Source organism: Pholcus phalangioides, unplaced genomic scaffold, assembly GCF_987345545.1.
Source record: "Pholcus phalangioides strain wild (caught in Gottingen) unplaced genomic scaffold, Ppha-v1.0 ptg000007l_1, whole genome shotgun sequence".
NCBI classification, from domain to species: Eukaryota; Metazoa; Arthropoda; class Arachnida; order Araneae; family Pholcidae; genus Pholcus; species Pholcus phalangioides.
In genome coordinates this window covers 56097185-56123716 of record NW_028301600.1, presented here as the reverse complement: position 1 = coordinate 56123716, position 26532 = coordinate 56097185, and the positions used below count along the sequence as shown (strand labels likewise).

At 31.6% G+C, this 26532-nt stretch overlaps 1 protein-coding gene across 1 annotated transcript in view; it reads left to right on the top strand.

The window, feature by feature from the left end:
- Positions 1 to 26532, top strand: part of LOC149085519 (putative receptor-type tyrosine-protein phosphatase mosPTP-1) — a 222680-nt gene that overhangs the window by 142979 nt on the left and 53169 nt on the right. The window contains exons 14-16 of the mRNA XM_089233576.1: positions 4797 to 4890; positions 10399 to 10478; positions 13764 to 13898. Coding sequence (XP_089089702.1) covers positions 4797 to 4890; positions 10399 to 10478; positions 13764 to 13898 — 309 coding nt within the window. The remainder of the gene's footprint in view (positions 1 to 4796; positions 4891 to 10398; positions 10479 to 13763; positions 13899 to 26532) is intronic.

Genomic DNA, 26532 nt, shown 5'->3' with positions numbered 1-26532 from the left:
GGGTCGAGGAACAAACAACTTAGTCTGCGGATCTAGTACTAGACAAGAATGTGGAAGTGGGCATTACATTCAAAACCATAATGTAGGAACTGTATATGTTGGCAAAGACAATAAAACTATTTGGACTGTGTCATCCACCAAACAAATACTGTTGGGTGACTTGGAGCATAGAATATTTTGAAAGAAGTACCTGGTCCAGCCGCATATGACAAACGGCATGTCGATCAGAATGTCAGCAGTGCTTAGCTACTTTTCATCGATGAATCTATAATTCGCCATATTAAAAAATTCACAGAAACAAGCATCTTGCACTGAAACTAACTGGCATGTCTCTTTTGAAGAACTTGATGCCTTTCTGGCGATTTTGTATGCCAGAGGAGCATATGGATGTAATTCCATTGACTGATTTCTTGTGGAAAAATGTTTGGGAACCGCCTTCTTTCTTCAAAACAATGTCATGGAACCAATTTAGGGAGATAATGAAGTATTTGAGGGGTTTAACCTAAAAACAACAAGGTCCCATAGACTGAAAATAGACAAATTTGCCATGTGCTCACAAATATGGTATAGATTTATTGCAAATTGCCGAAGTTGTTACATACCTGGTGAAAATTTCTGTGTGGATGAGTAACTGTTCCCTTTTAAAAGCACGATGTAGATTCACCCAATATATGTCCAACAAAACCCAATAAATTTGGTATTAAATTTTGGATGTTGGTGGATGTGCAATCCAAATTTATGTGCAATGCCTTTCCATACCTTGGAAAAATGAATCAAGAAATGAAAAAGAAAGTTCACCTTAATATGTTATCACACGACTTGCTGAACTTTATCTGAAAGCAGGTAGAAATGTGACCACTGACAATTATTTCACCTCTTTATCACTTGCAGGAAAAACTAAAGCAGAATACAAGCCTAGTGATAACAATTAGAAAAGATCGTAAAGAAATTCCCAGAGAAATACAACAATCAAGGACCAATATACATGAAGCTTGTTTCCTCAAACATGGAGACTTTACTTTGAGTGTATACCAAGGAAAGAAAACTAAAAATGTTGTTATAATAAGTTCAATGCACCGAGGTATTGAAATAGATCACCAGAGTAAAAAACAACTTCCAGAAACCATGAGGGTTTACAACAAAACCAAGTGTGGTATAGATGTAATCAAGGGTGTAGCGAGGGGGGACTTAGGGGTCTGGTTTCCCCCACCCCCCGAAATGTGTCTATAATAGAAATCTATTCTATCACTTTGGTCCTCCCCGAAATGAAAGTGGTCTCCCTCCCGAACGAAATTTCTGGCTACGCCCCTGGATGTAATAGATCAAATGGCTCGAAAGTATTCCATTCGAGCTTCATCAAGAAAATAGCCAGTACATGTTTTTTTACAATATTCTAGATTTGGCATCAATAAATGCCTGGTTGATTTACAAAAGCATAAATGGAAGCATCATTTCTAGACACAATTTCCTTCTAAAACTAGCCGAAGAACTTAGAGAACCATATGTGGTTCGAAAGTCAAAACCTAGTGTGACTATGTTGATGCCAATTACAAGTGCGACTGTCTCTAGAAAACAATGAAAGTGTCAGGTTGGTCTATGCAACGAAAACAAAACAACCGATACATGCTTAATGTGTGAAAAATATGTGTACGGTCAATGCATTTCCATCGTAGAAAAAGTGATGAAATGCAAAAAGTGTATGGAGTGAATTGAAATGAGTGTAGATATATAATAATCTTATATGCAATTATAGATATAAATATGTATATATATATTTGAAGAAATTCGGGAAAAAATAATTTTAATATTCAAGAAATAAAGTTTTTGTTCTTGCTATTATACTGTTTCCCTATGTGAATATGTGCCTTTTAACAAAGTGAAATATAAAAGAAAAAAGACAGTGTAGATAGCCGAAATTTCGAACCAGTCATTTTGACCGGTCTTGGCACTACTAGGTAGTACGTAAATGTGGTGCTTCTAGTGTTAATTCTACTTATAACCTCTCCCAACCAATACAAATTTTATTTCCTTTTGCAGTAAGATTATTTTCCTCTACATAATAGGATAGAAACTTGAATATACTTGAAAAAGAAAAATCATATGTCTAAGTTTAAGGAAAAAACATAGCCTGTGTATGACAAATGTGCCCAGATTAAGGATTTTCTATGGAAGAGTAGATAAACTTTGCCTAAAATACTCAGCAAGTACTTATGAGTAGGGTTTTTTACTGTAATAAGGTACACTGCCTGGCAAAAAAAGGCATGCACTTTAACATTTTCAGGCCCGTGATACACTTGGTAGCATGAGGGCATGTCACTTTCAAGCATATGGTACCATATTTGAATGAATGTTAACCAGGGCCGTCATTTCAACTTTTTCCGGGGGGGGGGGCAAGAACATGTATTCAATGTATGTATATATATTCACCATTTTTAGTGTATTTTCAAAAGCCCCCTGCCCCAAATGATGGGCTTGATGTTACCAATAATCTCATATTTTGCACATGCTTGAAAGTGGCATGCTTTTGTGCTACTTAGTAGCATGTATATCACAGACCTTATTGGGTTGCCTTATTGAAAAATTAAACAATCATTTGTCATGACATTAATTTTACAAGATAATGCAATACCTCTCTCTCAACACTGATTGAAATTTGCATCAATGTTCCACAAAGATACTTGATAGATCCGGGAAGAGGCAGTCGTACTTGACAGACACCTCTTTGGTAAGTTCTGCAGACTCTGAATTGGATTTAACAGTGTTTGACAATAAAAATATATGATAACTCTTTCAACAAGTTCATAGTTGAAGACATATATTTTGACATTCTGCGACTGTCATGATAATCTTCAGATAGTAAAATATTTAGTGAAAGGGTAGTCATAGTCATTAAGTATGTAAAAATACTTGGCAGACTTCATTTTATTGCTGACACTAGTCCAAAACAGCCCTGGATCACAACACTTCATCCTGAAGATTGCATGGTAGGTAGAAGAAAATATGGGGGTTTTTTTTTTTATCTTTTTGCCAGGTAATGTCAGTTTGAGACATTTTACAGTTCAGAAATTTTTCATATTTCAAATACAGTAAAACCTCATTAAGTCGTCACCCCGATAAGTCGTCGCTCTGGTTAAGTCGTCGTTTTTCTTCAGGCCTGTCCAGCTTTCATAGACAACAATGCTATTAAACCCTCGTTTACCTGTTGATAATTTTGGTTAACTCGTCACCATGAAAAGTTTGATGGTTTGATCACCATGAAACGTCAGATGATTTCTATGGCTTCCTTTAAAAAAAATAACTTGTTAATAGCATTGTCATTATCAACCAAAACAGAACAGTTCAAGCAATGAAAGTTACGCTGGGAAAGTTCACTTGCGACTAAAGTTTTTGAAACATTAGGGACTGTTTGAGCTAGACTGGATTTTCTCATGGGCGCCACTAATTTAGGGCTCAAAATTTAAACAAATTATTTTTGTTGAAAAACCATACATTTTTTTCCAAAATTGAGATTTTATAATGTGTGCTTTTCCCTACCCAGGCCCTCCACAAGTCCCTCAAATTGGGTCCTGTGCTCGAGATCACCTTGTAGTTAGTATGTGAAAAATTAACTTGATAAATTTTACCAAGATCATCTTGTAGTTGTTTCATGAACTGATAAAGAATTAAAACACTAAAATTAAATTTCATCTATATGTAAAATGGATGTGCAGTAGTTCTGTTGTGAAGAAAAGCTAACTATTCTAACAGTTGCTCTGATTAGTCTGAATTAAAAATTACTAGAATAAATCAAAGTGTACCAGAGTATATTTTAACACAATAAGTTAAGTAATAAGAGCTCTTGCCCCTGTGGTGTTCGAGTGGTTATAGTGACGGACTCGCGATGCGAGGATCCGGGTTCGAACCCCACAGTGGTGGGAGAGTCAAAGAGCAACAGTCCTACAACGATAAATCATTCAATCATAACACTTCACTCATAGTTAGAAAAACTGGTGGCAGATGGCAGCACTACACATAACAAGCATTACAGAGAAACAAAAAACTTCACGTCAGGTTTCACTACACGTACACGCACATTCCCGCATTACCGATTCCTTGGGGGTTTCGCGGGGGGGCGGGGTGCATGTGTGGTGCAGCAGTAGTAGGTAGGGCCTCCAAAAAAATGGCTCGGGGATCCATGATGTTCTTAAGTCAGCCACCTCGTTGGGCAATTTGCCTGTTGTGGCGTTGCATTTGTAAAAATGTCAATTTCTTTTTTTCTGCAATCTATAAATTTTATTAATATTGTAATTTTAATTCATATTTTAATAAATGTTATATTACTTTAAATTAATACGTGATTATTGCACATTAAAATTGATGGCACTTCGCTTAAGTTGTCACTCCGATTAGGCCATCATGATTTTTTGATAACATGAGGTGACGACTTATCAAGGTTTTACTGCATTATGAAAGTCAGTAATCAATATATTCCTTAAATCCAGTTCTGTGGAAATATCATGTTTCATATGTTTCTTAGCAGTTAGTTATTATTTTTCATCAAAAGACATGGTTATTGTACTCAATAATGGAAACTTTTATTTCTTAGTTTTTATTTCCAGAGAAATTTCTATCTTGCCAAAAATTTATAATATTGCCAAGAGTATATTGAATGAAGACCTGAAGACTACTAGTTTTTAATTATTTAATTTAATTTTTTGCATTTATTTCATATATAGACTGATATAATTTTAACTTTCTAAGGAAAAAATACTTATTTTTGTCCCTATATTTGGAAATTGAACTTTGTTTTTTTATAGGTTATCCAACAAGCTACAGACCTCGATCTCTCATCTGAACATTCTCAAATGATGGAAAACAAGAACAAAAACCGTTACGTCAATATTGTTGCATGTAAGTTCGTGTTTTAAAATGCAGTCTAATCTATACTGTACTTACTTGAGTTTTGAGTTGTTAATTTTAATGTATGGAACTCTTGCAAATATTGAAAATACAGTCAAACCCATTTATAATGAAATAAAAAAAATCAGTGAAACTATTCATTATATATGCGAACTTCGTTATATCTGTACCGGCTTGAAAAATGATGTATATTAGCAAAATTAAACATCCTTTACATGCAACAACATGCAGTTTTCGATAATCTAAGTATTCTTAAAATAAATAAATTAAAATTAAATAATTTAAATTTAATTAAAAATCTTGTGTCAACAAACATCAACAAAAATATATGTAGGTGGTTGTTTGTTTCTTTCGTGATATGATCGTGTATGTCAAATGTTTTTCTACTTTGTCTAATGCTGGAACATCTATACCTTGGAATGTGAAATAATTTCTAAGATTTTACAAACTCAGACTGGCTACCTGGTGTGGAATAATTTTTTATTTTAACAACAGCTTCATCTTTACTTGAAATCGTATAATTTTTATTTTAAATTTCATTGAGAATGTCCGTGTCACTCATCTGGGTTTCCACCAGTATGATGTTATCAACACTCACATAATCTTAAAAAGAAAATTCCGGAGCAATCACTGTTTTTTGCATCAGGTGAATCCAAGTTTCATCATGTCAATTAGAAGCAAAATGTTTCATTTCTTAAGGCTCATCTCATCAAATTCTCTCAACCATTCAGAAAAAATCTCATAAGTCATCCATGCTTTTTTTTCTTTGCTGTGCATGCTATAGGAAGTTTTTCCCCTTTATAAAGCATTGTGGATTTTTCGATTTTCTTATAACGAAAATTTTTCTTTTATTACTGACATTCATGTTCATACATACCATAGCAGATAGATGAAGTTTGGAATTTTTACCACTTCTGCATTCTTCTCCCTTGAAAGCCATAGTTTTCGGAGGGAGCAGGCAACTGACTTCACTGTCAACTGAAGCTCTTCAGCTGGAAATTAATTTACATGAGATACCATGATGATTTTTAAATCTTTATAACCAGTTGCGTTAAAATCATTTTGCCTATTAAGCTTATATTACAAAATATAATGCTTTTTCTTTCAGCAAGGGGTCTGCCACTGCAATACACACATTTTTCCATCTCACTTCTTCAAACCCTTTCAAAAGAGCTACTTCCACATCAGTATGAGCTTTTTCTTTGAATCTCTTACTGGAGATGGTCAGCTCACCATCTGAAAACTTTCTTTTTAATTCCTCTTTCGTCTTCAAAATTGGGTATTGAACTTGGAGAAATGACAAATTTCTTTGAAACTTTTTTTTATTTTCTACTCTAAACCAACTGTATGGCTTCAATTTTTGAAGCAACAGATAACATTTTGTGCTTGGACATTCTCAAAAATTAACTCGCACATGAAAACACCACCACAACCAACGTCCGAATCTGGTTACTTTGCACTAAAGGTGTTAAATTGTTGTGAGAATAAAAACCTTCATTTTTTCTTTCAAATGAGGTTTTCTGCAATCAAAATAGAACATGACAGAAAAAGGAGGGAAGCAAAGAGGCTTATACAATACTCAAAAATGCCCTAACAGAATGCCTTCCAAGAAAAAAAAAGGGGGCATTATCAGTTGAAGCTACTTATTGTAGAAATGTAGATTTACCTATAAGAAGATTTAGATAAGATTACAAAGAAATTCGGGGAAATGTGCTTAAAAATCTGTTGAAAATTCATTATAGGCATACTTTGCTGAAATCTGTGTTCATTATTAGCAATCAAAATAACACAGATAAGCATTTCGAGATTCTTAGAACACTGAAACATTTCGTTGTAAGTGAAAGTTCATAATATCTGTGTTTGTTATAAGTGAGTTTGACTGTATAAAAAACAATGTTATCCCATTTATACGGTTTTTTTTTTTTTTTTTTTTTTTTGCTTTATGAGGTCATTGGTTATCTTCAAACTGATTAGGAATTTCATGATTATACAGGGCGATTTCTAATTTGCAGTAAAAATTTGGAGAGATGGCTATTTGAGGCTCACTAAGGCATTTTGTGTCAAAGAATCTGTATCTACAACTGAACCATGAAGGTACTAGAGGGCCCTATGTTTGTGTAATATGACATACTTGAAATGAGTTTTGGTTATCCACGAGAGGTTTTAACGTATGTGCAGCAATTTCCCTTTCATCAAGTTAAGATGGTGGAAAATATAACCAAATCATCGCATAAATAATTGTTTAAACTGAGAAATTGAATTTTCTGGATGTTATGCCGAAACTGATATTTGGAAAGAAAAGTGATTTGTCTCCTCCGGGAATCAAACCTGGGTCCCCTTGCATACCGATTCTCGGAGACAAATCACTTCTTTCCAAATATCAGTTTTGGCATAACATCCAGAAAATTCAATTTCTTAGTATATTTAAGGCTGAAAAAATACCATCTTTGTAATGGTTTAAATTTAGATACGTTACATTTAAACTGCATTTGGGCATCTTTTACATTATAAATGAACTTTCCCTTTTTTTTTTCAACAATCAATATTATCATCACATGCCTGCGGCCACCATGACAATCAAATCCATTCTATCAATTCATATTGTGTTTAGTTTTTTTTCCTCTCTTTTCACAAGTCTCTTTTCTCTTATACATGTTGTGTGAAAAGATTTTTTTTTTTTTTTTTTTATATGCTTACGTGATTCGTACCAAATTTTAATTTGTGATTGCAGTTTAGGGTTTAAGGGCCATCATTTGGCTTCTTGGTGATTCTCCCCCCCCCCTTTTTTCTCTTTATTCCACATTTCTCATTAATAAAGTATTGTATAAAAAAAAAATGAAACATCCATTTGCTCTGCCCAGGGAAATTGTTAGTGTTTGTACTTATCCATGCTGAACCCAGTCCTGCATAGCTGCAGACCACTATGCTATAACCACTTGACTTCCAAATTGCATGAGTCAAGAAGTCCTTCTACACATAGACAATCATTGCTGGTTAGCATGTGGACAAGGAGAATGTAAACTGACAAATACTACATATTTTAAGACTTCTTTATGTAAAGGATGTGAACTATTTTCACATATGCTGCATTAGCTCAAAGAAGACACTCTAGCAATAACCAAAGGGTGTGTTGCAAGGTATTTTTGGAATATTGTCACTGAAAATATTGGTGAGGCTGTGATTCTAAATCACTTTTGTCACTGCAACTTGGGGTGCTGCAGATGTGCTCTGAGAAGGTGCTGTAATAAATTTCAAAATTATCAAGGGTGCCGCAGACATTAAAAATTCGAGTATTTCTGCTCAAACCTTTTCAAGCTTCAGTTGCAGTTATATTTAGACATTTCTTATACTGATGAGTCTTACTGCTGACCATGAGTGTGTACCATTACAGTTTTTGTGATATAGTTTTTTCTCATATATAACTTTGAAATCTACACCAAATTTCATTAAAATATGTTCATTAGTTTTTCCAGAAATTCAACAAAATGCATAAATTTTCTCTTAACTTTGAACACTAGTGTATAACATTTTACTTATGCTGGTATAGTTATTTTGTTTATAGTAATTATGTTTATATAGTTTGTTTGTATACTTGAAAAATCCTGCTGATAATATTCTCCTTCAGTTATCCAATGATCTTGATTATTTAATATACTCCTGGACCTATGAGTGTTAGATGATCGGGAGTTTACTGCACCTCATTTACTTACATTGTGCAAAGAAAATGCACAGGTTACTATGATTTGTTTCACTTGATTATAGTCATTCTTTGAAAGACAAAAAAGATATGCTAAACGTTTTGAGATTTTTCTTGACTTTTTTTATCTTTGTTTCAATTGTTTTTTCAGATTGTTTGTGGAAAAATGACATCACTTGCATAAATCTTGCTTTAAAATCCACATCACTTGTGGACATAAAAGATTTTTTTTTTTTACAATAAATTTTTTAAATTGGAAATTCATTTGGCATGATGATCTATGCCAAAAAAAATTTATCATGTTTTTGCAGTTGTCATCAGTTGAGAGTTTCTTAGGACAATGGGCTGTTTTTGGTACAAGTTTTTTTTTTTTAATGTTTTTCCAACACTAACAGTTGGCATCATCAGGTAGTGTCCAAGTTGCATTGGTATATGATCATGCCCCCACCTCCTGAGTTGAGATTATAGTGTTCTTTTTCAGGAAAAACTTAAATCTCCAGAAGGAAAAAAATAATTAAACCCTTTATCTTTGAGAAAATCCTGCGTATGCCTATGCTAAGTTGCATTGCTCAAAACTATAAAGAAAATTTGTTCTTAGCTGAAAGTCCAAAACTTTTTAACAGATAACTGACTTTTGAATTATTATGATATGGATTTTAGGTTTTTTGGTGTTCGAAAAAATGTCACTTGAGCATCATCCATAAATCTAGAAGGCTGTGATGAAAGAAGCGCTAATATAGTAAAATGTCAAATTATGTGTACCTTGGTTTATGGGTGCTTTGCAAGATGAACAATCTTTTTAAACAAATTTTGAACAGCTTTATCAATGCAAGTGAGGTGTTCAAATTGAAGCAGCTGCTCTTGTATCATTGTATCATTCCAAAACTACTCAATCCTTCAATGTAAAACAAGCAAAAATATAATATTTAATAAATCAACCTATGCACTTTATCTTTGAGAAGAATCCTGGCTGACACATGAGGGAGATGTTTGTAGACCAATGATTCCCAATGTTGGGCAATTGATTGTTGGGGGGGGGGGCAATTTTTTAGTTCTCCTGTTAGCTTGGAACCATCCGAATTCCCATCATTTTCTTATAAGTTCAAATTTTTAAACAATTTCTTGATGAATTTTTTATTTTTCTCTTTCAGTGGAAGGGGTTTGACTGTGTTGTTAATGTCAAAGACCCCTGGTTTTAAAATTCAAGGTGGCAAAACAAAAACTAAATGGCTCTCACATTAAAAAAAAATCTTTATTGTAGAACTATGAAGTTTTTCTCACCAGGCTGGGGGGGGGGGTACCCCTGACAAAAGTACAGGGAAATATCATAATTTCAGGAATGCTTTGGTGGGGCATGGCATAAAAAAGGTTGGGAACCACTGTTGTAGACCAAATCATTTAAGTTTCCATTATTGCTTTTAGGGAAGTTACTTTTAATATAAACAAGTGTTTTGAATTACCATCATGTTCATAGAACAAATTATGCTTGCAAACTGAAGCACTACTGTATATCTGATTGGTAGTTTTTCTCATTTTATTGTTGGCTATTAAATGAAGGGAGTCTATGTTTTTTAGAATGGAGATCCATAGGGCTCCTAATGGCTTCATTGCCCTTTTCCCCTGATTGCAAGAAAGTGATAACTTTATCATTGATGTAAGATGTTATTCATCTCTTTTATATTAAGATTCCTTTCCTCAGAGATTCTCTCTTTCAGAGAAAAAAACACTTTCTCTTTTCATAAGTTTGAAAATATTTTGTTTTTTTAAACAAAATATTGATTGATTTCATTTCTTCCATGCAGATGACCATACCAGAGTAGTTTTAAAGCCTTATCCTGGACAGAAAAGACCTTTTGACTACATCAATGCCAATTACATAGATGTTCGTAAAATTTTATTTCCTGTTACTTGTACCTTATATTTCCTTGATGCATTATTTTCTAGTGCAGAAGTTAGCAAACCATGGCTTCAAAATAAAATTAGAAATGAAAATAGAACTATCATAGTTTCATTTATAAGATTTTTACAATTGCTGAATTTGGCAATCAAAGGCTATTAGAGCATAAAATTAAAATATAAACTAATTAAACTATTCATATTGGTTCTGAGCTTTTATCAAGCATTTTTCAACAATTGTTTTGTTTCTAGGTTACAATAAAATTAGTAATTACATGGAAGTTGAACTTTTTTTATTCTGGAAAAGTGTGACAGGTATGCAGTGCAGCACTTGGGTTTAGCTCACACATATGCTTCAATTATCTTTTTAAACTGTGTCACATACACTTATGTAACTATTACTCTAATAAATTTATTAATAGGATGGTTCACATATTTAAATTCTATATAATAAACGTTTTTTTCCCCCATTATCTTCGTTTCTTCTTCCCATCATTGAATACTTTTTCCTCAGGTTGCATAACAGAATACATACTTGTTTCTGATGAGTGCACAGTTATAAATAACCTGTAAGTTATTAATCATGAATAGAGCCTAGAAGTTACATTAAAGAAACTAAAAATGGTCAATCAAAATAAGTAGGTAAAAAGGCACCAAAAATGTCTGAAATAGGCACTAAAAAAAGACATTTTATCATTAATGGATAAAAGGTAACTAAAAACTATGATATTTATTGTCTGAATACTTGTTAAAAAATTGGCTGCACTCACTGAATTTCTTTTCAATTACAGATTATACAATAACTGCATTATTAGCTTTGTTGATACAGTCGAATCCCATTTTAAGGAATAACGTTATAGTGAAAATATCATTTTAACGAACACTTTTCTAATCCCCCAGATAAGTTTACATAGGAACAATGCAAATACTTGGAATTCCTTTACAACTAAATATTTTTTCGTTATAGCGAAATGATTTCTCCGGTTTCTTCAAATTCGTCATAACGGGATTCGACTGTATTATATGGCAAAAAATTTTTGGTTTTTTTCAAGGTTAGGTTGGAGTCTGATTTAATTGAATATTTGAATATTTAATTTTCTGACATGCAAAGTAGTGCTAGCTGAAATTAAAGAATTATATAAAAGCTGTAGCATTTTCATATATAATTATTTTTAAAAAACATTTTCATAGTAATGATTACAAATACTTCTCTCTCTCAAAATTTTCAAGTATGGAGCTTTGTATTCGGTCATTTGATTTAATCGATTTGAAAAAAAAATCTCAAATTCTAGAGATTTTTGTACATCTAAAATAACTTATCATGGTTTTTGCAGTTTTTTCTCTAAAATTGTACATTTTTTTCCTCTCGTCACATGGAGCTAATCCAATACAGCTGCTATATATAGATATGTATCACACTTTGGCTAAGATTATAGTGGAAGCGGTGAGCAAAGCGATGAAAACGAAGAAAGAGAAGTGATACGAGAGAATATAGCTGCGAGCAAGGAACGTAGTTCACATAGTGGGAGCGTTTGATGGAGCAGAGAGTATCAAATAGAAACTTGCTATCAGCTTGGTTTTTTAAATTAAAGAATGCTTAAAAATTCCATAATTATAAAAATCATTGCTCAGACAACAATTTAGAAATAATGTGTGAATATCGCCATTTTTAATTATAAACTATGGAAATATTCCTCATATTTTGGTTGCTTTCCTCCTTACACATCTTTTCCCATGGCACTTGAGTGCGATCACTTCTTGAAAGATCAATAATATTTTCTACTAAATTTAGGAGTAAAAAATTGAGAATAATATCAAGTTTATCAAAACTCCCTACCATTTAACTGTTTAAATTTATATTATTAGCATAGGTGGGAGGGTAGAAGTGGGAAATCCCTCCCCCCCCCCGAATAGCTTTATTTGTATAAATATTTGTTGGCTTCATTTTTTTTACACAAGAAACGTAGTCATTGACATCCAAAAATCCAGCATAAAAAACATTCGGTATGCTGCTATATTCAGTTGACATCCATATTTTTATGGGCATCTTTTTCTCAGCCACCTGATTGGGCATTTTGCCTGTTGTGGCGTTGTATTTGTATTTGCTTCCAGTATGGAAATATTGACGGTACACAGAAAATAAACAAACAAATAAAACTTGCCAATTTTTCCACAGAAACATACATGATTTTTAATTCAGACTACTCAAATACATGTACCCACACATGGTGCATGATAAATTAGCTTAAAACTCAAAATATAAATCATTTTCGGTTTGGTTAAGCACGTGCACAAGAAAAACGTTTGACGGGAAATATACGAATATATATATTTGATCGTCCACACCTTTTTGAAGTACGTCGAGAACGATTCTGGTGACATTTTTTATCTCACTACCGCTTTTTAACAGCGAAAACAAGCCCTTCAATGCCCATCTTGAAGCTTCACACAAGCAAGCAGAGCGACGGAAACAAAATATCTTGAATATGCTGCTATTATCGCTTGTGGCGGAATTCCCGCTCTGCTATGGTGCGCGCTGCTATACGCAGGCACATTGGAATCAGTGTGTTTGATTTCGCTGCTCTGATCTCTTCTCTCATCGTTGCTTTGCTCTCCGTCCCACTATGTGTTCAGCCTTTGGCGATTAAAAAAATGGATTTGGTTCTACTGGGCTGTCTTACATCAGCACATCGAGCTTTGGCCAGGGATCTCCAGCCACTTCATGAAATGGCTGGCCAAAGTCCGAATCATTTCTGCAATTTGGACTTCGGCCAATTCACAAAGTGGCCACACTTCAATGTGACACTAGCAATGAATGAATGAACATCAGAACTTTGCCACTGGACTTATCTCGTTGTTGGGATCTCTTCCAGCTCAGCTTCGTGGCAGAGTCTGGAACAAACAGACTTTGGCAGTAACATATATAAAATAACTTTTAAGAATAAAAATAACTTCCTGTGTGTGTGTATAAAATATAGTTTCCATCTGAAAATGAATATCTTAAGAAATATTTTATTAATAGCATTAAAAATTAACTAACTTTATAAACTCCACAACTTGGTATTCTTAATCAATATTAAGGGACCTTTGTGAAAGCACTATTAGACAGTTCTAACCATCCCTTTTAAAAATATTTAATCAAAGTCATAATCTTTGACTGTGAAAATTTTTTATGTGATTTTATACATGATCATATGTAATTTTGAATTTTATAGGTATTACTGTACGATTACTTGTTCAATTTATTTTCTATCGATTTGACTTGCAATAGGGATATAATAAACCTGGATCATATATTGGTACGCAAGGTCCCCTTCCATCAACATTTGATGATTACTGGCGCATGATTTGGGAGCAGAGAGTCTTTATAATTGTTATGATAACAAATTTGGTAGAGAGAGGCAGGGTAAGTTGTCAATTTGATGCATTCTTTTTGCCATTTAGTTCCTTTGCATTGAACATTATGTATAAGTCATATGATTGCTTACTTTATTTTACTAAAGAAAATCTGTGCGGTCAAACCTCCATTAAGACAAAGAAACACCAAAAATACTTCTTACTTATAAAATTTTATATCAACTGGTAAAACAGCAGTTTGACCATGTCCAACTTGAAAATTTATTCAATTCTTCTGAAATAAAACTTTGTATAAAAGTTTGATTATATGTAATGATTGGTATGATTGTATATGTAATTCTTCCAAAATTATGGAATTTGCAAAACTGATTTGTATCACTGATTTTTTCTGAACTCTTTTGCTGTTAATATTTAGAATTTTTTTAATAAAAATACTTCTGTAGCTACGCTGGTGCAATGAAGTACACCATTTTTATGAACGAAATCAAACCCCTTGTTAAGACAAAATTGAAAAAGAAGGGGACAAAAAATATTTTGTACTAACCAAATTTTATATTATCTAACAAAACAATGATTTTTTATTTTAACAATATACTCCAAACACAGTTTGTAGTTAATTTATGCTCATAGTGTATTAATATTTAGCTGTGTTCAAGTTAATAAACCTGCATGAAAAACTTGATAGAAAAACTCAAAAACAATTATGTTATTATCCACCATTCACAGAACTTTACCAGCATGTGTATAAAAGTTTTGAATCTATAAGATAATGAAAGAACTAAGTAAATGATACTTGTTCAAGGTCCAAAGAAAAGTTTTTTAATTGTTAAAGGGGTGAAAATTCTCTCAAGGTTCCCAGCAATCTGAAAAGTCAGGGAAATGAAAAATAGCCAGGGAAAATGTAACATGCTTGACAAAAGTCATGGAAATATGCAAATGTTAGATAGAAGTCTGGGAAAAATTCTGTGGAGGGTTAAAAACCAAAATTCTATAAACATTTTGAAGGTTAAAAATTTTTAATTGTATTTCTTTCTTCACATGAGTTTTGGTTAAGGAAATAATCAAACAGATTTTGCTAGGAGCTCTGTCATGATTATGAATGGTTGGGTCTATTTATTATAAAATGGACATGTCTGATCTATTAAAATGTACATCTAAAACCAATTACATCTTTCCTGGAAGGAAAATAAGTAAATTATTGAAACTAGAGGTAACAAAGCAAGATACGAGGGGTACCCAAAAGTAACAGGAATCACTTTACGGAAAGGGAGGAGCATCTGTAGTACACAGTTCTCCTCCTAAGTAAGCATAAAGCCACTCCTTCTGAGTCAATGTGCCAAGTGGCATTGCTTGGAAAGGTTGCGTTTGGCATCCATAAATTTTTTCATAGAAACTGTTTAGCCTGCTCCTCATTTTTGGTCATGACAGACTTTCGTGAACACTGCAGGGCTGTGAAGTTTTGCTTCCTGTTTGGGAAAAAGCAGCAGAAACTGTTAGGATGTTAGGAACAACTTGCAGGGGTATTGCTATGAGTAAAACTGAAGTATATGAATGTTATTTTTTTTTTACAACCTAGCTGCTAAGAATATTGCACAACAGTGTGCAAAGAAAAGCCCCAATTTGTAAGAGATGGGTGACTGGTTTTTGCATCGTGACAATGCTCAATTTTAAACTTCCTTCACAGTGGGCCAATTGTTAACAAGAAATAGTATGACTGCAATGTGCCACCCAGCCTATTCACCTGACTTAGCTCTGTCTGACTTTTCTTTATTCCTACGGATGAAGAGGGACCTGAAATGAAAGCATTTTGCCGACATGGATGAGATGCAAACAAAAACAATAGAGGTGCTGTCTGGCATCACAACAGATGAATTTCAAAAATGTTTTCAGCAATGGAAGAAAAGACTCGACAAGTGTATTAGCTCTATATATATAATGGAGATTTTTTTTTAAATCATGGTTGACACATGAGAGACAAATTATGCTTGCAAACTGAAGTTAATGATTACTTGAGTTCTTTAGGAGTAATAAATAAGCCTTGGCTTTGTTTTTTCCCCCACACACAACACATTTGCAATACTGTCATTGCAGTCATTTACCATACAAGATCCTGTAGGCAGGATATGAGTTTATTTGATGTATCAACAGTGTTCTGATCCTTGCAAGCAATTTTTTTCATTTCTTGTCTCATAAATCATTTGTAGCCTGCTGCTTCGCTCATATTGTATGGGAGCTCAGCAAGTTGTTCAAGGACAGCATGCTGTGTTGATGCAGCTTTAAGATTTCATTCAGTGACATATATTAGGAGTCGTGGGGGTGCTTTTTATGAATAAATTTAATTGGTAAAATTATGTATCTCTGAAATAACTTCGGGCATACCCCTCCTTTTCTCTGCAGTAAAGATGCTTCAACTTTAACTCTACCAACTTGCCACAGGAAAACCAATTATTTTGTTACTTATAAATTTTACTAAATAAGAATGATATAAAAACTGCATAGAAAGTTTAATTTTGTAACTTTTCAGAAATAGCTTTTTAGACTTAGAGCTTCTATAAGATAATGTGTAACAGCATTTATAACATTTTTCTAATTGGAAGTTTTCTCTAAAATTAACAGTTTATGAGTAAACTAGTGGACAATAATAAAAGTGGATACCCTGCATCGAATGAACCTATTTGATATAGTATTTCTGCTACTGCCAGATTTCTTTGTTTGAGCAAATTTAAATGGTTTTCATAATATTGATATAACAAATTATGGAGGAAAACCATATATTAAAAGCATCATCTATAATTTGGAGCTCAATTTTACAAAATGCAATCTGATATTCAGAATTTACTAGTAATTTAGAAATCAAATAGTTTACCATACATAAGAAAAATCAAATAATGATGATTGCTGATTTTTTTTTTAAAACGTTATTGATAAAACTAAATTTTTTTACTGTGTTTGGTGAATGCTAAAGTTTTTCTTTAGAATTTATAGTTATATTGCTTTAAACTATATTGAAAATTGGGATATGCTTTATAAATGAAAACTAATAAAGAGTTACACGGCTTAATTCAGTATTTTATTTCAGTCATGTTAAAAAAAATTAAATATTTGTGTGTTATGAATTGTATTCCTCTTGCCAAAATGACTTTTAATTATTATTCTTGCTGTTTATTTATATATTTTGTTAGACTTAATGAGGCCTCTCTCCTATCAACAAATTTACTTGTAATGAATAAAACTTTTAGTTTATTTAAATGTCCAATATGAAAAAATAGTTTCAGTTGTGAGCAGAACTGCTGTTTCATATTCACATGTGTTGCCAACTGCTTTTTATATATATATAATAAGATACAACTGCATCATACTAAGTAGAACCAGCTTATTATCTTTAATTAAATAGTCATGCAGTTCAATTTATATGATGCTTTTACTTCCTATTAAATCAGAACAGATTTTTATTTGAATTATTACTTTAAACATTTTTGTAAATATTTTTAATCTGATACAACTGACATGATGATTCAGTTTTTTGATTTTGATGTTATTACATCAATTAACTTGAAAATTCCAGTCAAATGATTTGATCATCCATGATTTAATAATTTACTCAATTTAATGAAAACATTTTATGGTCTGGGCAGAACTCCATTGAAATCTATGATGTCTGTTTCCCAATTTAGTGATAGATTTTAATAATTTCCTTGCTTTAACGATAAAATGTCAAAATATTTCTTCTGAAAAGATGTGTTTGAAATTTGATTTCCAGTACCAACTTCAATTTTCTTCTCCCCCTTATGTTATTGAATTGTTATACCAGGTCTTTCTATTCTATTTTGCCTATTGTTCAATAAGTACCAGAACCTTCAATAACAAAAAGGTGATGTATTGTTCAGTTGTCAGCTAATCTTTACTGTTGGTATCTTTATGAAAATAGAAAAAAAAAGTCGGATCTACTGGAGGCATAAGCATCTAACGGAATAGAAATTATGGTGAATTCATGCTCTAATAATCATATTTCAATAATCGTATCATCAGCGTTCAAGCAAAAGTCAGTAAGTCCACAAAAAACAGTTTGACGTACTACTGCATTTGATTAGAATTTCTCATTATTTCATGATATGAAGAATTATGAACCACAAACCAGTTATCTAAAGATAGAAAACCTGCTGTAGGAGTCAGAAATCTTTAAAATAATTTTTACTGTTTTTCATAATGGCTTAAAAGTTTAAATTGACAAAATCACAAAACTGGACTGAGTGACTTATGCTTGAATGCAGACGATATGCTTTTAAGATAGCTTTGAAAAAAAACTGATTAAATTGCTTTTTGCAATTTTGGTTTCTCTTTCATTCAAGCCGATTTCATTCTCTATGGATAAGGGGAAAAAAGTCATTACTATACTGTACAGAAACACACAATAAAAAAAGTGACTGGCCAGCTACTGTGTAAGCAAAATCACCTTATGTTCTAATCCATACCCTGAAAACATTCTTCTTTCTTATTACCCTGTAAAAATAAATATAAAGAGATTGGTATTGATATTACAGCTTCCATATTTTTTTGAAATTTTCATGTTTAGAATCATTGATATTTACTCCTGCTGAGTAAATCTTGTCCTCATGCATATTGGATTTTAAACTGTAAAGAGAAAATATCTATTTTCTCTGACTGAAAAATTAGAAATCATATCTTATGTTGACAGAATCTCAGTTATCTATTAATAAAAGGGTGAGTAGATCTAAAATATTCATTTTTTTTTGTTAAATTTTCTTATCTTTCTTAGCATATTCAATTTAATGATTATTTTTGCTGGTTATTGAAAGTTGTTAAATCTGGGGTTCATGGTGTTTTATTAAATTTCTGAAAATAATTTGTGCAAATTCAAGGAATTTACAGAATTATAGAAAAACACAAATTTATATTGTTAATCAATTTTTTTTTAATTACTCGATCTTTATTAAAAACAAGAACTGAAAAATTTGTGTGGCAAACTTTTTTGCCTTTGTATGAAATGACTTGAAATTATTTTGCTCTTTTTCATACTATTTTTTAAATGCCTGATTTGTCATAATTTTTTTTGAAGTAAGCTCATAATAGTACATCAGCAATCAGTCAAACTATTAAAAAACACTTAAAAGTAAGCATTGAAATCAAAGAAATTGAGATTATTTAAAAAGGAAAGGTCACTTATTTCCTTCAATCAAGAACATAATTTTTCATTAATTACACATGAGTTCAAGACTACATAATTTTCACATTAACACCTTAGAAATTACAATGACATATAATTAAAAAATGAGAATTAAAATTATAAGGCTGGTAGAATGAATTAAGGATTTATTTATTTAAGAGATTTGGTTACGTTAAAATGTATCAATATATGTTATATATGGAGAAACTCTCTTGCATACTTCCTATCACAGTGGCATCATGACAAAGTGTCTTGGTAGAGCGGAAACAAGTGAGATGGGGGGGGGGGACAGGTACAAACAAGTTTTGTTGGTCCCTAATTGGACGAAGGAAGAGATAGGTTTTTGGGAGGAAAAAGAGAAAGGAAGTGTGTGTGTGTGCTCACACACCACACAAGGGGAAAGGAGGTATATTTTCTTATATTATTACACATATATAGCAATCTTTCTATATAAGCTGATATTTGTAAATTTTTCATGAAATTTTTAATTTTCATTTCAAGTCATTTTCAACTTTACATTCTATATTTTCTGATGGTTTTGTTTCTTTGGTTCTTTTTATAACAGTAGTTTTTATTTAGATTGTTAGATATTGGATAAAAAAAGTATCACGGTTTTGGATGAGGTGTATAGTTACAGAAATATAGAATGGTTACACAGTTTATAAAAAATTTTTGGAGTTTTGATTTTATAGTTTCATTTTAGTTTCCTTAAAATTACTGTTATCTTAGAATATTATTCTCATTATCAAAAGTATGCATAATATAAAAATTCTTTTCCAACAACTAATAGAAAAAAAAAGTATTCAGAAAAGAAAATATATTTGAACATATTTTCTTTTCTGAATACTTTTTTTTCTTTTATTAGTTGTTGGGAAAGAGTTTTTGTATTGAGAAAATCCTTCATTTTATCAATAATGATGAATGTTTTTGCTGAAAAAAAATGAAATATTTCTCATCTCAATTAGCTTATTGAAATTGTTAATAATGAATAAATAAAAACAAAAAACTAAGTACATTTTCTAGGTATTAAAAATGTGTGTTTTTTTTTTTTGTATTTGATCTCTTAATTATCTGTAGTTTCATATACTTCTCATAGAAATGCCAAAAAATTTCTAGACACATCAAACTTTGATTTTCTTTGGTTGAAGAGGTATGTATATTATCACATATGCAAGTTTTTAACTATGATGCTATTGTGGACAACCCATAAGTATACAACTGTATAGTATGAAATGCCCAATTTATATTTCAGCCTCTAAAATGTGTCTTCTCAAATTGGGACTAATGTTATATTGAATTTTAAGTAAAAAAAGAAGACAAGTTGGATTTTTGATTCAACGTTCAGTAGAAACAGGCATATTAACTAATTACAGTTGATAAGTTTTGTAAACTTTTGTATCACATTGTATAAACCCATTTGATTTGATTGTTCATTCTGAATTTTTTGGCATTTCGATTAACTTGAATTGAGATGCGCAGTGAAACTATAGTTTCCTTGTCTATATTGTGTTGAAAAATATCCATTTCATTGACACTTGAATGTCATTTAGACTTTCAGAAGCTGAAGAAACTGTTTCAGTGAAAATTACAACAGTTTCTATTTAAATTTTTTATTAAATTCTCTAGTTCACACATTTGAAATATTGTGAAAAATATATTGATACAATTTAACTTTCTACAATTTTTTATTTATACATTTTATTTTTAAACTGTTTGCGATTGCATATCAGTAGAAAGAGCTTTATTTTTTCAGAAAGTGTGGGCAATTATGGGTAGAAAACATTCATGCAGTTTGATTCCAATTTTTAATTTAATGAAAAACTTTTTTTAGTATATCTTTAAGGAATGTTTCACACAAGTTGATTGGTGTGTGTGCTAACAATCTGAGTGGCATTTGTTGATACAATCTCCATATATCCCTCCAACATTTAATGCTTTCACAATTTAGTTTCCTTACAAAGATAATAATACATTACTACTTGGTTTTTAGTATTTTGAGAGTTTTTTAATTTCACAGCATTCTTTTGAATAATTTCAATTCTAAACATATATGTAAATAGGTAACTACAAACTTCATGACATTCTTTGATAAAGTATTTTCTCTATTAAAAAATGTTATGTCATATAAAAACAAGAAATAGAAACCGTGATGAAATTAATGTTATTTTTATGATACTTTTTTATTCAAATATTTATTAGTTTGTTTAATTAATCTACATTCTCAAATGCAGCAACCTTGTGTGTTGAAAGAACATAAAAACTAATACGATTTTACAATATTATAATTGTGACAAAATAGTTATTTCCATTTCGTATATTTACTATGTTTTTTTTTCAAAATTACCCAAAACATATCTGCAGCTCAGATTCACTAAAAAAAAGTTGATAAATAAATAATTTTCATATATTGAAACAGAAATGCAATTTAAATTATTTATGTGAGCGAATGATGTACTGACAAACAAATAATTAGGTTAAAAATTCAGACCACAACCTGTAAAAATGTATGCATATGCAAAAATAGCCAAATGAAAATTTTCCCCATGGCTCATAAAATTTATAGTATATGTTCTCACGCATTTAACATTTATAATGCATAAAGTGCTCACTGCTGTTAAAAAGTTAATTTGACTGAAAATCGATATGCCAGCTGCGTAACTATTACATCCACTTCCTGTTCAGTTGTAGATACAGATTCGGGTTTAAACATAGATGTCTCTGCTTTTTAGTCATTTTAGAATCTCCTCAGACATGGTCCATGTGGCCTATCTACAATCTGAACATTTCATTACTTGTATTCATAAGCCTGTTCGTAAACCAAAGTAGCAATGGTCCAGGAATAAGAAGAATCACTGCATAATAATTGTGACCGAAAAACAGGCTCTGTGAAGTAAATTAAATTGTGAAAGCAAATGCCATCATTAGTTGTTATGCTCTAAAATTATGCTAACATTTAGAGGAAAACTAGTTGATCTATCACTTCAGTGTATATAAGAAATGACATCCTGTAACGTTATCACATTTTGGAGTCCCTTCTACATTTTAATGCATCTCGCTCTCTTCAACTACATACTGCTTCCATGCACATTTATAGTTTTTGGTGTTTCACTTTTTAAGATCTTTGTTCAGGAAATCATTAATTTATTTTTGAATTCATTTTTTTATACCTTGTAATGCTTTCAATGGCTGAAGATGTGCTTTAACTTAAAAAAATTCCATTTTCATTTTCTATTCCATTGTACAGACTTTACTATTTTCCCCTATATAAAAAATATAAACCTCTCAAGGAAAGTTGCAGTACATAAGTTTTGGAGAAATCACATTGTTTTTTTTATTTTTTTTTATTGAGACTTCAATATCACATCGATTCCTCATAAGTGATTGAGTAATTTAAGGGAGAAACTAGTTTCATAACCTATCCACTGTATGATGAAACTTTTTTTAGGAAATGGGGATTAATTACATTGTGTACATTTGGTACATTCATTGAAAATTCTTGAAATTTTTTGCGTGTACAGTTTTAATAAAATCATTGTGGTATTTATATAGTTATGTCTCAAAAAGTAGCTCAGTTCAGTTCGGAGAATCTGTCTTGAGAGATGCATTACAATGATTCTTGGTAGTGTGCTACAGCAATTCAAGATGCTATGCGATTGATCAGGGGTGCCAAGGAAAAAAATTGTGTTCGAAGTAGTAATTAAGGCTGTGTTTTCTATCCAGTGTGTCACTGCACCTAATAGTTCCGCTTGATTGCTTTGGGATCAAGCAGAGAGGTAGTAGAGTAGCATTAGTATTTCACATTCTACTCTAGTTTTCAAGATGGTCACGAGTTTAAAATAGTTTTTAATATCGATTTCAGAGCATTCAGCTTGGATGCAGATTGGTGAAATGCATAAGATGAATCTGTTCACACATGCACAATCTGGCTGATGCTTTGTCCATTTCATCATTTCATGTACTTTCCTTTTATACATCATGTATTTTTCAGTTCATTAAGTTTCAGTCTTCGTGGATAAAAACTCAATTGAATGCCATCTACACAATCAAATACATGGTAAGGAGAGATTATTGAGTTTACCATAAAATAGAAATCTAGACTCAAACTCTCTAAAATTCATATTTTTAAATGTTTTGAGAATAGAAGTTCAGAAGTTCCCTCCAACTGCAGCAGTAACATGAGAGTGGTGCTGACAAATGACTATTCTGAAAAACACATCGAAAATCTTTTCACTCTATACTTTTTCTTTTTTTCAAATTCATATAAATTCCTAAGAGAAGATGGTTCTCTGTTGATATACAGTGAAACCTCTCAATAAGGGACACCTATGGAACCAAACATTTCCCCCCTTTAAATAGTTTTCCCTTTATTCAGAGTTGAATGAGTTCTTATTCAAAAGACATGGATCAGGATATATTTCCCTTAAATAGAGGTGTCACTTATTTGGGATGTTCCTTAAATGGAGGTTCGACTGTATCCAATGGAGTGGTATGATGAGAAAAATTATAATAGGGTTCTATTGAAAGTTTTTACCAACAATTATGACATTCACTATCTTTATTAGTGCTTTCTAAAGAGAATAAAAACTTGATATTCTGTTAGAAGATTCCTTCAAATTTATGAATGAATATTTATTATTTTTTACACACATTATGAGTGGGCATGTTTGTAATAGATTTTTTGCATGCTTCTACTTGGCCTCAAAATCCCTGTAAAGATTATATAGCTATCACTTTTGATCCACACAAAAAATGATATTCTTTTAGAGCAGAACTCATGTCAGTCTTAGATAAATTTGTAAAGCGCACACACGCTGGATCAACCATTGTGTGCTCAATACAATCCAAACTAATTTCACTGAAATAAAATGGGGCAGTTTCATGTAATCAGGGTGCTTTTCCATATTTTAGAGTATTTTGAAAGTAGGTCACATGGTTGTTGGCAAAAAATTTTCATATATATTTTCAATGCATATTTTGACAACATATAGAGAATTGAAAGTGGTGAATTTTCCAATAATTCATTTTCTCAAAATACAATAATAAAAATCCATTGTTATGTTTTGGATTGAATATTTTTGGATCATAACTTGAAGTTATAAGTCTTTCATTTTTGTATTCAATATATGGTGTATCAGGATTTTTTCATATATATTTTCAATTTGGAAAACTAAATTCAAATTTCATCCAACTTTATAAGTTGTAGTCTGCTACTTATAGTTTGATGCTTTTCTGAATTTTCGAATTTATTTCTTTTGTTTGTTGTTTTGATACATTATAATTTCTTGTAATTAGGTTTTGGATTATATTGTTTCAAAAAGTAAATTTTTTGCTCTATAGCTTATTAAAAACTGTGGCTTGTTCAATGTTTATTTTGGGTTTATTTTTGAATTTTTCTAAACATTTATTCTTTTCTGAGCTGTTACAGACCTGTGTGAATGAACAGTTACTGAGTAGTGCGAGGGACATGACGTTTTAGCCAACAGGTTCTTGCCTTCTCGAGTAGTCAGATAGCAGTGCTTTGCTACAATGGTTTCAAGTTTAAAACATACAACTTTTTATATGCATCAATAGACATTATAAACGAGAAAGAAATCAATGTGAATGACTTCAAAGACAAATGAGAATTTCTCTTTTCTAGCTTGTTATGAATCAGGATGTTTTAACTGCAGTGAAACCTCTCCCTCTTTATAGGGTACCCTTGTAATGAACCCACCTCCCAATGAGGCTGGTCTAATTTTTTCTGGTTCAGAATTTTTACCTTAATATTTAATTACCTCTATTAAGGCCAGTTTTCTGATGAACAGAGGATGGCCCTCTTAAAGAGGTTTTGATGATTTTTACTATTTGTATATAGGGTTTTCTGTTAATTCAGAGATTTTGGTTTTTGCTATACTGAATATTGAATGATGTTTTTGAGGAAGCTTTTTTTTATAGTTTTTCCGGATGCCTTCAAGATACTTCAGTAGAGAGGCATCAGCTTTTTATTTAAAATGTCATATTCTGTTTTGATCTTCCCCATAATGTAAGGATTTGGATTCCTTCTTTCTTTCACACACACATACACAATCCGTCCATTTGTGCATTCACGTTCCTAGCTGTTGAAAGGACAACATTAACATTCTTGAGATAGATGATGCAGTTTTGTTCTGAATAGTGTTTTTAGCTTTTCAAGATTTTTAAAATTAGCCTACAATAGTAACCACTGTATGGAGGGCAACTTTGAGTCTTGCGTCATTATATAAGCAAATTTAAAAGAAGGCTTTTTAAAGCCTCTAATTTTGCATGAACATGCACACAGATGAATAACCAGATATTGAGTGGAGTACGCGATAGCCCACCAGGTCAATAAGATACTCATGTAAGGTACCAAAGGATGTTTAGAGGTGTAGCAAGTTTGATCCATCTTTGTCAGAAACTTTCCTGATGCAGAGGTATAGCAGATATGGCAAGAACATGACCACAGAAAAAGATTGCTACCACAAAATCCCTCAAAGGGAGGTTAGCGCACCAAGTTCTTGGCAAGATATGTATAAAAAAGACAAAATGTTGAATGCTGCCATTTGGAATCATCAATAAATTGTAGGAATTGAATTGAACTTCTACTTGTCCCAGTATAATTAGCTCTCGTGTGCAGAAAATGTCCTCGGTGTGACAAAAATGATCAATTATATTATAAGTGGAGTAAGAAAGCCCAGAGTAAGAACTTGAACTTCTTCTGACCAAATTACCTCAATCTAATTTCACAAAATTATGAGTGGCATCACAGAATCACCTCGTTTTCGCCAAACAATTTTTTTTCTTGACCATTTATCTGCATGGAACTTCCACATCCTGTTGACTTATTTACTGATAATTTGTTATTTCTTTAATGAATTGTTATATGTAAATTATAAAATGAATGAGTTAACCTGTGTTATGATTTTTCCAAGGCTTATAACTTCAATATTTATTGTTTCTCTTCAGTATTTAATTTTTTAAACTATATTAGATTCTACAAAGGCTCATAACAATGTTTGGTGTTATAGTTATTATAACCTTAATTTTCATAGTTACCTAATGAGAAATATGGCTTTTATACTGATCAGTGTACTTTTGTTGACTTTTCTGGATAAAATATTGTAATGAAATACAGTTTCAAGTATTTTGAAAAAAATATTAATTAATTACTTCAGTGAAAAAAAATCAACAATTTTATGTAAAAAAATTTAAGTGAATGAGAGGCAGGACTCAACTTTACACACACACACACACATGTAAAAATTAATACTCAATAGTCTTATATAATTTGAGAGAACAGAGCTATATTTAAAAACCAAAAACTATTTTTGTCCAAATTGGAAATAATTCTGAACATTTTTATTTAATTAAAATGAAAATTATATGCATTAATCAAATTCAACTCGCTCCAAAATAAAGAACTTAAAAGGTTTGTAATATTATTAGTTTTCCACTTTTTATTTATTTTTATTTATTGAGTAAAAAAATGTGAGAAGTATCA